At 47.5% G+C, this 13,418-nt stretch overlaps 1 protein-coding gene across 1 annotated transcript; it reads left to right on the top strand.

Annotated features, from left to right (window-relative positions):
* The first annotated feature begins 300 nt into the window (after positions 1–300).
* P2RX2 (purinergic receptor P2X 2) lies at positions 301–12,867 on the top strand. Its single transcript, XM_058158013.1, has 12 exons — positions 301–519; positions 2,077–2,212; positions 3,220–3,291; positions 3,925–3,991; positions 4,142–4,235; positions 6,621–6,701; positions 8,059–8,197; positions 8,754–8,884; positions 9,101–9,191; positions 9,907–9,972; positions 10,199–10,276; positions 11,271–12,867. The coding sequence occupies exons 1-12, from the start codon at positions 389–391 to the stop codon at positions 11,382–11,384; spliced, it is 1,200 nt and encodes a 399-aa protein (XP_058013996.1). The 5' UTR covers positions 301–388; the 3' UTR covers positions 11,385–12,867.
* Positions 12,868–13,418: the final 551 nt, after the last annotated feature.

Below are 13,418 nucleotides of genomic sequence, written 5' to 3' on the forward strand. Positions count from 1 at the left end.
GTTACGAAACGTCTGCGAGAAAACAACCAAGACCACCGAAGATTGTGAAGGACGAGTGGTGGACCAAGAAGATGTGGTGCTCTAGGATGGCACCAGAGGGCGATCCTGCCCCACGGGTCAACTTCGGCTTTCTCGCCAATTGCCGGAGACAAAGGATTCCCTGGGATCTATAAATCCCACAGCCTTCTCTTGGGCGAGCCAGTATGTAAAGCCAAGAGTGGACAGCCTCTCGCTTGGATACGATCTCTTTGGGAAGCTACAGCCCGGCACAATCCTCCGAACAATTTGTTGGGATGAGACCTCCTGGTCCTTAAAAACATCAAGAGCAGCCACAGGTTTGAGGGTGTCTTGTCTTCTCGCTACAACTCCAACCAAAAGAAGGGATACGATGATGGGCTTTGGGAACGTCTGGAGGGACTTCTGGAGTTACGAGACACCAAAAGTGATGGTGGTGAAGAATCCTAACCTGGGCATCATTTACAGGCTGGTCCAGCTTCTGATCCTGGTTTATTTCATCTGGTAAGTATTCCCACCCTCCCGGGAGAGAGATGGCGGTGGGGTATATTGAAAGATACTCCAACACTGGAAATTGTTTAAGAAAATGTTGGATAACCATCTGACTTGAGATGGTGTAGGGTTTTCTGCCTGGGCAGGGGGTTGGACTAGAAGGCCTCCAAGGTCCCTTCCAACTCTGTTGTTATATTATATATTATGCTTTGGGGCAGATATCGTGGTGTGTAACTCGAGGGACAGCGTGACCCAGCGACGTGACGGACATTTAGCCAAGGAAACACATGGGAATATGTGACTTGTCTGTGTATTTATTTAATATTGCATATTAATATAGAATAGAATTAAAAAAATTAGAAATTGAAATTTAAAATAATAAAAAATAGAATAAAAAATAGAAATATGGAATAGGAATGGAATGGAATGGAATAGAATAGAATAAAAAAATAGAAATAGAAATTTAGAATAATAAAAAAATAGAATAAAAAATAGAAATGGAATAGGAATGGAATGGAATGGAATGAAATGGAATAGAATAAAAAAATAGAAATAGAAATTTAGAATAGAATAGAATAAAAAATAGAAATATGGAATAGGAATAGGAATAGGAATAGGAATGGAATGGAATAGAATAGAATAGAATAGAATTCTTTATTGGCCAAGTGTGATTGGACACACAAGGAATTTGTCTTTGGTGCATAAGCTCTCAGTGTACATAAAGAAAAAATAAAATTCATTCGTCAAGAATCATAAGAGACAACACTTAGTGATAGTCAAAGGATACTAATAAGCAATCGAATTATACTAGGCAACAATAAAAACAATATAAGTTGTAAAGATACAAGCAACATGGATATAGCCAAAAGTGGGAAGAGATAGGTACTAGTAAGGAAGAGAAGAAGAATAGTAATACAGTCTTAGAAAATTATTTGACAGTGTTGAGGGAATTAGTTGTTTAGCAGAGTGATGGCATGCGGGGAAAAACTGTCCTTGTGTCTAGTTGTTCTGGTGTGCAGTGTGCTCTATAGCGTCGTTTTGAGGGTAGAAGTTGAAACAGTTTATGTCCAGGATGTGAGGGGTCTGTTGATATTTTCACAGCCTTCTTTTTGACTCGTGCAGTATAAGAACAAGGAAACCCGTGGGAATATGTCATTTATGTGTGCGTATTTATTTAATATTGCATATTAATATTATAATATTAGATCCAGAGCGGTGGGAGGAAAGAAGAAATATTTATTCCTAAAGGCAAAACAATGTGCTTTTAGGGGCAGGCGGCAGAGAAATGGGGTACAGCAGGAGATTTTTATAGGGGGGAGCTTGAATATGTCTACGTATTGATTCTAGGGTGACATGTGTGTGTGTGTGTGTGTGTGTATTCTTGTGAATGTGCGCTTCTGGGAGACCTAATTTAGTGAACTCTGTTGGTGTTTGCAGACCTTATCCTTTGATATGTGGATTAGGTCTGGGTAATTTATTTGTTGGGGAGGGGGATTGAGGAAGGGATTTTCTGCTTTAATTGTTCGGGTGCCACCGATGTCCTGTTTTGTTCTGTTTTTTGCCAAACAGGTATGTCTTTAGCAACCAGAAGGGCTACCAGGAGTGTGAAACTGGTCCAGAGAACTCTGTCATTACCAAAGTCAAGGGGGTGTCCTTCTCGGAGCGCAAAGTGTGGGATGTGGAGGAATATGTGAAGCCCCCAGAGGTGAGACCCCCCCCCGGAGAGCAACTTCTCCAAGCGGTCAAAGGAGGAGCATTGGGGGGGGGTGGGAGGGCTCGGCTACCCATTTTTACCTTGCTGGAAATACGATCTTTTGTGGTTTAAACAGAGGCATAGAATCAGACTCATGTGAAGTCTGAGTACTGCTTTATAAAGCCTTTGTAAGACCACACCTTCCTCCCCTCCCTCTCTAATCCATCCTTCCTTTCCTCCCTCTTCCTTTCTTCCCTCCCTTCCTCTCCCTAATTCTTCTTTCTTTTCTTCCCTCTCCCTTCCTCTCTAATCCTTCCTTCCCTCTCTCTAATCTTTCCTTCCTTTCTTCCCTCCCTCTCTTCCCTCCCCCTTTCCTTCCTTTCTTCCCTCCCTTCCGCTTCCTTTCCTTCCTTTCTTTCTTTCCTCCCTCCCCCTCTCTAATCTTTCCTTCCTTCCTTCCTTCCTTCCCTCCCCCTTCCTTTCCTCTCTAATCCTTCCTTCCCTCCGTCTCTCTAATCTTTCCTTCCTTTCTTCCCTCCCTTCTCCTCCCTTCCTAATCCTTCCATCCCTCTTATTTTCCTCTCTAATCCCTCCTTCCTTCCCTCCCCCTCTCTAATCTCTCCTTCTTTCCTTCCTTCCTCTTTAATCCTTCTTTCCCTCCCCCTTCCTTCCTTCCTTCCTCTTTAATCCTTCTTTCCCTCCCCCTTCCTTCCTTTCCTCTCTAATCCTTCCTTCCCGTCCCTTCCCTCCTTTTTCCCCACTCCCTCCCTCCCTCCCTATTTTCCCTCTCTAACTTGGATGTATGACCGCAATGGAGATATGATATCAGCAGATATCTGAAAGGAACCTTTGGGAGGGACGGGGGCCTTTTTTAAAAATATATTTTTGCCGATGGCGCCATAAGGTTAGATTTCCACCAATCCATCTCTCGGCTCCTGCTTGATGGTGGGGGGGAACGTGGCTTTGAAGGGCAAGCTTATGGGTCGCTGCCTTCACCCACTCTTCTCTCTCCCCTGCAGGGAGGCAGCGTCTTCAGCATCATCACCAGAGTTGAAGTGACCCCTTCGCAGACCCAAAAGACCTGTCCGGAGGTAAGAAACGTTGGAGCGAAGCAAGAAACCATCATGAGCACCAAAACATCCCTTGGGAGAAGTGAGGCGGGGGTGGGAGGGTGCCCCGCCCCAGCTGCGCTTTTGAGTATTTATTCAGTAAAGTTTATACTCTTGGTGTCAGAGAATTCATGACTGGCAAAGACATGGCAAACAAGGTCAGCCAATGAGGACTGTTTGGAAACTGAAACAGTATTTGCCGGAGACAGCTAGGAGCCTGGGTGTGGTTTAGGCTTAGCTGAACTGCCCTGTATAGAGGAGGTTCTCTGTCTGTATTAAGCTCTGACCTCTAAAACAAAACTAGTCTGACTGCTGAATTAAAACTGAAACTGTTCTCTCCTCTGCCTGTATTTGCTTGTACTCTCTACCATGTGGGAAAAATCACTCTTGGCATTGTATATATGTCTCGTGTGTTATTATGTATATAAAGAGAAGTTAATGAATCCTGCTGCATCAGCTACCTGTTGTGTGTTTTCTGGATTTGATTGCTGCAACAAACTCTTGAGACTTGGTAAAATAATGTCCTGGGAATTTATTTTTCTGGATTCACCAACTGGACAGTGGACCGTCTGGCATCTTGGCACTAACTCCTATCCTGCGTCTTGTCTTCTGCAGAACCTGAGGGCCTCCTGCACTTCTGACCACGAATGTGCCACGGGTGAGGTGGAGGTGCTGGGGAATGGTGAGTAAGGGGGAACCTCTTCTCGTGTCCATGATGCTGAGTAGCCACCAGTTTGTCCATCCCTTGTGACTGTACACAGACAACAATACCCTGCGCATAAAAGCAGAGGCAAAGGGGAGATTTGCACTTGTTGTTGTTGTTGTGCTGCAGGAATGAAGACAGGGCATTGCGTCCCTTACAACATCACCACGAAAACCTGCCAAGTTATGGCCTGGTGTCCTGTGGAGAACGGAGCGACTTTCAGGTAATAAGACATAGAGTCAAGATGGTTTCCAGCCCAACCCTGCCCAGATTGGTGTCTTAAGCTGGAGTAAGAAACGACGCTTACATAGCACACCAAACCACATATTTATTTTAGTTAGGTTTGGTGAGACGCAATGGCCCAGCTCACGTTCTGTATTAAGTCGTAATCTTCGGCTTGCAAACCATAATGGCTGGATGATGGACTAGGATCAAAGAAATGGGGGTCTAGATCCATGATGGTGAACCTGCAGCACGCATTCCTGAGGCAGCGTGTGGGGTCTGTGGTCACGAGCGCCTTCGCCAGCTGGTTTCCGGCGCCAGCTGGTCTTCACGAGCGCTGGAGCACTGGAAAATGGCCTGGGAACAGCCAAAACCCAGGATGTTTTCTGGGCCTTTTTCAGTCCGTTTTCAGACCATTTTCCGGGCATTTTCCAGGCTATTTTCTAGCTTTTTTTGGCCCGAAAATGACCCGAAAAAGGCCCAGAAAATGGCCCACACAACAGGCTGTTTTCAGGCTGTTATTCCAGGCCAAAAATGCCCCAAAAATGCCCAAAAAACAGGCATGCTTACACCGGCCAGCTGGTCTTTGGGTTTCTGGCGCCAGCTGGTCTTCGCGGGCACTGAAGAACTGAAAAATGGCCTGAAAACAGCCAAAACCCAGGCCTTTTTCAGTCCGTTTTCAGGCCATTTTTGGGGCGTTTCCTGGGCCATTTTCCGGCCTTTTTTGCCCCGAAAATGACCTGAAAAAGGCCCAGAAAACGGCCCACACAACAGGCTGTTTTCAGGCTGTTATTCCAGGCCAAAAATGCCCCAAAATGCCCAAAAAACAGGCATGCTTACACCGGCCAGCTGGTCTTTGGGTTTCTGGCGCCAGCTGGTCTTCGCGGGCACTGAAGAACTGAAAAAAGGCCTGAAAACAGCCAAAACCCAGGCCTTTTTCAGTCCGTTTTCAGGCCATTTTTGGGGCGTTTCCTGGGCCATTTTCCGGCATTTTCCAGGCTATTTTCAGCTTTTTGGCCCGAAATGACCCGAAAAAGGCCCAGAAAATGGCCCACACAACAGGCTGTTTTCAGGCTGTTATTCCAGGCCAAAATGCCCAAAATGCCCAAAAACAGGCATGCTTACACCGCCAGCTGGTCTTTGGGTTTCTGGCGCCAGCTGGTCTTCGCGGACACTGAAGAACTGAAAAATGGCCTGAAAACAGCCAAAACCCAGGCCTTTTTCAGTCCATTTTCAGGCCATTTTTGGGGCGTTTCCTGGGCCATTTTCCGGCCTTTTTTGGTCCGAAAAATGACCCAAAAAAGACGCAGAAAACAGCCCGCACAACAGGCTGTTTTTAGGCTGCTTTTGGGCATTTTTCCAGGCCAAAAATGGCCCCAAAAATGGCTGAAAAATGGCATGTTTGCGCCGGCCAGCTGATCTTTGGGTTTTCCGTGCCAGTGCGTGCAGATCGATGCGCATTCCGGTTTGGGCACTCGATGCCGAATAAGTTTGCCATCTCTGGTCTAGACCAATCTCAGGATGGTTTAGAAGGAATGTGAGCATCGACTGCATTTCTCGCAAGCAGACGGCTCGTCCACAAACTCGAAGGATTTGATCCGTTTTTCAAAAACCAGTAGAGCTCATCTGCTGCAAAAGTTAGCGAAGGAAGCCGAAAGGGATCCTGCTGGGCATGGATTACTTGGCCTTGCCCAGGGTCATCTTGGTTTTATTTCTATATCTAAATGAAGGCCTGAGATGAAGCCTGGTTGTTATCCCTGTAGAGAGTTAGGAAGGAAAAAAAATTCTGCACTTGGACTTCACAAGCCTAGAAGAATGCAGATTTCTGGTCCCTGGCTAGCTTTGCCTCCGACTTAATGTGGCTTGTACCCTATGACTATCATTAAGTGTTGTAAGTGTTGTACCTTGATGAAGGTATCTTTTCTTTTTAGTACACTGAGAGCATCTGCATCAAGACAAATTCCTTGTGTGTCCGATCACACTTGGCCAATAAAAAATTCTATTCTATTCTATCCTATCCTATCCTATCCTATCCTATCCTATCCTATCCTATCCTATCCTATCCTATCCTATCCTATCCTATTCTATTCTATTCTTCTCATCCTTACTAGTACCTATCTCTTCCCACTTTTGGCTATACCCACGTTGCTTGTATCTTCACAACTTATATTGTTTTTATTGTAGCCTAATATAATTTGATTGCTTATTAGTATCCTATGACTATCACTAAGTGTTGTATCTTATGATTCTTGGTGAATATATTTTATTTTTTCTTTATGTACACTGAGAGCTTATGCACCAAAGACAAATTTCTTGTGTGTCCAATCACACCTGGCCAATTAAAAATTCTATTCTATTCTTTGTTTTTTTCTCTTTGACTTCCTAGTGAGAGTTTGGCGACAATGGCGCCAGAGTTCACCATTCTGATCAAGAACAGCATCCATTTCCCGCGCTTTCACTTCTCTAAGTAAGGGCCCAGCGGACGATCCCTTAAACACGAGCCAGCCGTGTGCGGTAGCAACCCACAAAACTGATACGATCCATGGTGGTATAAACAGAGGCATAGAATCAAAATCACGTCAAATATCATTAGTCAAGTATCAAGTATTATTATTATTTAGCCGCTTTATAAAGCCTTCCTTAAGGCCACACCTGGAATTACTGAAATACCAGTTTTGGTCGACACATTACAAAAAAGAGGTTGAGATTTTGCAAAAGGTGTAGAGAAGAGCAACTAAGATGATCAAAGGCCTGGAGACAAAAATATATGAAGAACGGTGGCAGGAATTGGGTATGGCTAGTCTAGAGAAAAGAAGAATTAGGGGCAACAGGATAGCAGTATTCAAGTATTTGAGGGGCTGCCACAAAGAAGAGGGGGGCGGGGTGTCAACTTATTTCCCAAAGCATCAGAAAGCAAGAAACAATGGATGGAAACTCATCAAAGGAGAGAAGCAACCTGGAATTAAAGAGAAACTTCCTAACAGGGAGGACAATTAACCAGTGGAACAGAAGTTGCCTCCAAAAGTTGTAGCTTGTTGGAGGTTTTAAAGAAAAGACTTGACAGCCACCTGTCTGAAATGCTATAGGGTCTCCTGCTTGAGCAGGGGGTTGGACTAGAAGACCTCCAAGGTCCCTTCCAACTCTGTTATTCTGTTAATTAATCAGTGGAACGGCTTTGCCTTCAGAAGTTGTGGGTGCATCACTGGAGGTTTTTAAGAAGAGACCGGACAGCCACTCGTCTGGAATGGTCTAGGGCAGCGGTACTCAACCTGTGGGTCGCGACCCTGTTGGGGGTCGAATGACGATTTGCCAGGGGTCGCCTAAGACCACCGGAAATATGGGAAGTATACTTTGCGAGTCGAAGGATCACGCTCCAATGGTTGACTCCACAAGCCAGCTGCAGGCTCTTCAGATCGCTAGCCGAATTCGGCTTCAGGCGCAATGAATTAAAAAAAGAGAGAAATCTTTACTCTGATGTCTCCCTCTCAAGCCAGCTGCAGTCACTCCCAATCGCTAGCCTAATCTGGCTTCAGGCGCCATAAACTTCATAGGGGAGGAGTCTCCGCTTTAATGCCTCCGTCCTCAAGGCAATCGCAAGCAGTTCAGATCGCTAGCCAATAACGGCTTCAGGCGCGATAAATTCAAAACGAAAATAATTTTACGGTTGGGGTCGCCACATCATGGGGAATTGTATTAAAGGGGTCGCAGCACTATAAAGGTTGAGAACCACTGGCCTAGGGTCTCCTGCTTGAGCAGGGGGCTGGACTTAAAAGACCTCCAAGGTTAGGATTCTGGCTAATCATCCTGGTTTGTCTCTGCCCTAGAGAGAACATCAAGGACAACAGCGACGGCTACCTGAGGAACTGCACTTTCAACGAAACCACAGACCTTTATTGTCCCATCTTCAAGCTGGGCTTTATTGTGGCCCAGGCAGGCGAGAACTTTTCCGAACTGGCTCAAAAGGTAAACACCGCCCCCCCTTATCTAAAGGCCGTGGCATTTGGTCGCATTACTGCGACATGTTAGGTAGGGAGGTCGCTGTGTTTGGGGTTTTTGTGGGGCAGGGAGAGAAAAGGGCGGGGGTTCAGGTGCTAATCCAGAGGTGGGACAACCCAGGTGCTAGTTCTCGGTCCCAGAAGCCAGCTGGATGACCTTGAGCTGGGACACCCCCACCCCCCCGCAGCCAAGTGGTGGCGAAGGTGTTGGGAAGATCCCTGGGTTCAAGTCTTCCTAAGAGTGAGGACAATTAACCAGGGGAACAGCTTGCCACCAGAAGTCGTGGATGCTCCATCCCTGGAGATTTTAAAGACAAGATTGGAAAGCCACCTGTCTGAAATGGTATAGGGTCTCCTGCCTGAGCAGGGGGCTGGACTAGAAGACCTCCAAGGTCCCTTCCAGCTATATTATTCTGTTTTAAATGTTTAAGGTCTCTTGCTTGAGAAGGGGGTTGGACTAGAAGGCCTCCAAGGTCCCTTCCAGCTCGATTCTGACTCTTTTTGGCTCTGCTTCTGTGCTGTAGGGCGGTGTGATCGGAGTGATCATTAACTGGAATTGCAACCTTGACCTGCCGGATTCCGAGTGCAACCCCAGATATTCCTTCCGCAGGCTGGATCCCAAATGGACTCAGGTTTCTTCCGGCTACAATTACCGGTAATACTTTTCGCTCAGAGTCTCAAGCCCTTTTTGGGTTTCATCTTTGGTCAGTCAGGGTGTGTGTAAAAGAACGCCAAGGCCTGGCCTCCTGCTTGCTTTCCCCAAAAGGAGCTGGTGTGTTGTTGTTGTTTTTTGGAGGACTGCAGGGTGTCACCCGTAACAGCTGAACCACCAGATCTGGAAAAACCAACGACTTCTGCTTTAATTCCCCAGATTTGCAAAATATTATCAGCAGGGCGGAAGAAGCACACGCACCTTGATCAAAGCCTACGGAATCCGCATTGATGTCTTAGTGCACGGACAGGTAAGGATCATGCCAAGTTTATAGGTTCCCACCTCACCCCCCGTCATTTGAAACCGGTTTTATTTGCCACTTACATTCTTGATTATAATAACATCGTTGCATGGCATTTTAGGAAATGATAAATTGACGAGGCATTTCACGCCCAGGAACACCAAGTTTTTCCTTTCAAAATATGCATAGGATGTTAAAAGAGTTTATTTATTTGTAGTTTTTTTAAATATATATATATATATTTTATTTATATATAAATATTTTTTGACCGGGACGCGGTGGCTCAGAGGCTAAGACGCTGAGTTTGTCGATTGAAAGGTCGGCAGTTCAGAGGTTCGAATCCCTCATGCCGCATAACGGGGTGAGCTCCCGTGACTTGTCCCAGCTTCTGCCAACCTAGCAGTTCGAAAGCACGTAAAAAAATGCAAGTGGAAAAAATAGGGACCATCTTTGGTGGGAAGGGAACAGCGTTCGTTCCGTGGGCCTTTGGCGTTGAGTCATGCCGGCCACATGACCACGGAGACATCTTCAGACAGCGCTGGGCTCTTCGGCTTTGAAACGGAGATGAGCACCGCCATAACTGGTCCAGGCATTTCATTTGAACAAGTTTATAAGTTATGGAGTAAATGGCCAGTTGGCCGTATGGGAACTGCGTCCGGAGTTGCGGAGACTGTGGATGAATTGCTGACGTACGTAAAGATTTTGTCGGGTTTCCTTTCTTTAGGCTGGGAAGTTTAGCCTGATTCCCACCATCATCAACCTGGCCGCAGCCCTCACGTCCATCGGAGTGGTGAGTAGCAGCAGTCCTGGGGGTGTCGGCGCACAGTTCTCTTCAGGTAGCTCAGGCGGCTAAGACACTGAGCTTGTCAGTCAGGAAGATTGGCGGTTCGGCAGTTCGAATCCCTCGTACAGATCTCCTGCGGTGTGAGCAGGGGGGTTGGACTAGACGACCTCCAAGGTCCCTTCTAGCTTTGTTAAAAGTTACGGATCGTCTCTGTCCCCGTTTTCTTTGGCAGGTGTCTTTCCTCTGTGACTGGATATTGCTGACTTTCATGAATAAGAACAAGGTGTACAGCGCCCGAAAGTTTGACCAGGTATGGCGTCAGCACAGGGTCAGAGTTTCCGTATTGTGGTCTTCGGGATAGGGTCCCATGTGGTAGACTGGTTGACGGACATAGACCAGTAAGAAGGACAAGCAATCATGATTGTCCAAGAAGCCTGGGGATGCCAAACTGGGAAGGTGTCAAGGTTCCAGAAAAACCTCTTCTCCATAAAAAAAACTCAGAAGCCATTGTTTTTTCAGAGTTCTTTACTAGCATGAGGAAACTGGCACACGATGAGTGAAATTCCAAAACTGAATTTCCGGATTCTTTTCCCAGTTATACAAACCCCAAGAGTCCCACCCCACTAACCCCTTTGCTGGTCACATGGTCCCACGTTCTCCCAGTTCATTCGAATATCTTCTCGCCACTCTTCCTGCAGATGTGAACACCATCCGACCTTGACCGCTTGAAGAATGTTACCATACCCCTCAACCCCCCTTCTTCCCCTCAGGGGAAAAATATGGCAGCGTCTGGAACCCTAAAGTCTAATATGGTTTCCAGGCCTGACAGAAGGAACATTTTGGGTTTTTTTTAATAATATTGGCTGAGCAAGGAGAGTCTTAGGGATTCCCACGAAGTTCACAACATGAAAAGAAGCAGGACGGTTGTGGGGATTCCCAGAGAGCTGTTCCATCATCAGGGAAAACAAGTCGCGTTTGAAGGAAAAAGCAGATTAGAGTTACAGAGTTGGGAGGGACCTTGGAGGTCTTCTAGTCCAACCCCCTGCCGAGGCAGGAAACCCTGTCCCATTTCAGACAAATGGTTGTCCAATCTCTTCTTAAAAACTTCCAGTGTTGGAGCATTCGCAACTTCTGGAGGCAAGTTGTTCCACTCATTAATTGTTCTGTCAGGAAATTTCTCCTTAGTTTTAAATTGGTTCTCTCCTTGATTAGGTTTCTCTGCCCAAAAACACAGGGAACTGTTCTTAAAAAAAAGCCACCACTGCACACCAGATACTCACTGGTTTTTCCTTCTCTTTGACCAGGTATCCACGAGTCCCGAGGCCTCCGTGAAAATTGAATTCAGGGCCGCCAATTTCAGCCCCCAAACTTTCTCCTTGGAAGACCTCAAAGACCCCCAACGCCCTACGAAGCCCTAGACTTGGTACTTGACGTCCAATCTGCTTGGGTTATTATTTGCATCCGAGGAATAACAAGAGTTGGAAGGGACCTTGAAGGTCATCTAGTCTGACACCCCTACCCCCCCGCCCAAGCGGGAGACCCTACTTCGCCTCTTCCAGGGAAAAGCTCCCTCCGCCAATTGTTCTGTCAGAGCTGCCAGGGACGAATTGTGGTCGTAAGGGGAGGCCTACCCGAGTTGGGAACTAGTCCACCTCAAGGATACCGTCTCTGCGGGGGTTGGGGGAGGCTGCTGGGGGTTCGGGAGAACCTCTAGCTAAGATTCTGTGCCTTTCGGAAAGCCCTCAAATCCCACTCCTGGCTGGCCCCTCTCATTCCTCCCCTCCCTGGAGTCCCCACCCAGCCCGTTTTGGATGTATGTAAGTGCAGGGCTCAGGGAGGGCAAAAAATGGGCCTATTGGAAGTTCGGGAAGGGCCTCCGGAGCCTGGGGAGGCTGTTTTCGCCCTCCCGGAGGCTCAAGAAAAGCCTCCGGAGCCCAGGGAGAGCAACCTGCCCGCCCCTGCCTAGGCCACACCCACCCTGGCCACGCCCACCCAGCAACTGGGCAGAGAACCAACCCCTTGCTTACATTTTTGAAGCCCCACCCCTGCGTCTCTGTATTCAAAGGGTCCGGAAACACCGCAAATAAATTACTCCGTTTCGTTTTATTCCTTCGGAATCAAATCTCTCGTCTTTTGTTCCTTTTTCCCTGAGTGGGGAAAAGCTCAGCGGGCCAAGCCGAGCAGAAGCTAATTGAATCAGGCCATTAACACAATCTAATTAGTTGCAAAGCAGGAACAGCCGGCTTCGGGGAAGCTCAAACACTCGGGACTTGCCTTTATCTACTGTTTCAGAAAGGGTCAACGCCCCAACCCCACCCTACCCCACCCCCGGAATGGGGAAAGCACTGTGGAGCCAGGCTGATTGGGGTTGGGGTTGGCCAAGGCCCAATGGCGAAGAGCCAACTGACGGCAGCGGGATGGCACTTTGCAGGAAACGGATACCGCAACCAGAAAAGGAAGATCTGTCTTGATTTGCGCAGCCAAAAGGGCTTCACTCTCGTCTGGAAGCGAACACGCAGGGTTAAAGCCCCGAAACTGAGCGTAGCTGGGACAAAACAACAACAACAACAACAAAACAACTTATTGGCTCGTACGATTGCTTCAATTCATTTTATACCAATGGCAATAGCACTTAAGACTTATATATACCGCTTTAAAGTATATTTCAGTGCCTCCCTTCTAACACTGAGGATGTTACCTAGTTGGGCTCTGCAAGAAAACCAGCCAGCTCAGAGCGCGTGGAGGCCCCCACAGTCCTCCCTCTCCCCCGCTCCACAAACTGCACTCTTCTACCACTGATGATGTTCCCTAGCTGGGTCACGAAACGTCTGCAAGAAAACCAGCCAGCTCAGAGAACACCAAGGACCCCCCAGTCCTCCTCCTCCTATCCCTCCTCCTCTCTGCAAACCCCACTCCCTTCTAGCACTGATGATGTTACCCAGTAGGGTCATGAAACATCTGCAAGAAAACCAGCCAGCTCAGAGAACACCAAGGACCCCCCAGTCCTCCTCCTCCTATCCCTCCTCCTCTCTGCAAACCCCACTCCCTTCTAGCACTGATGATGTTACCCAGTAGGGTCACGAAACGTCTGCAAGAAAACCAGCCAGCTCAGAGAACACCAAGGACCCCCAGTCCTCCTCCTCTCTGCAAACCCCTCCCTTCTAGCACTGATGATGTTGCAGTAGGGTCATGAAACGTCTGCAAGAAAACCAGCCAGCTCAGAGAACACCAAGGACCCCCCCAGTCTTCCTCCTCCTCCTCCTCTCTGCAAACTCCACTCCCTTCTAGCACTGATGATGTTACCCAGTAGGGTCATGAAACATCTGCAAGAAAACCAGCCAGCTCAGAGAACACCAAGGACCCCCCAGTCTTCCTCCTCCTCCTCCTCTCTGCAAACCCCACTCCCTTCTAGCACTGATGATGTTACCCAGTAGGGTCATGAAACGTCTGCA

This window comes from Ahaetulla prasina, chromosome 15 (assembly GCF_028640845.1).
Source record: "Ahaetulla prasina isolate Xishuangbanna chromosome 15, ASM2864084v1, whole genome shotgun sequence".
Lineage (NCBI taxonomy): Eukaryota > Metazoa > Chordata > Lepidosauria > Squamata > Colubridae > Ahaetulla > Ahaetulla prasina.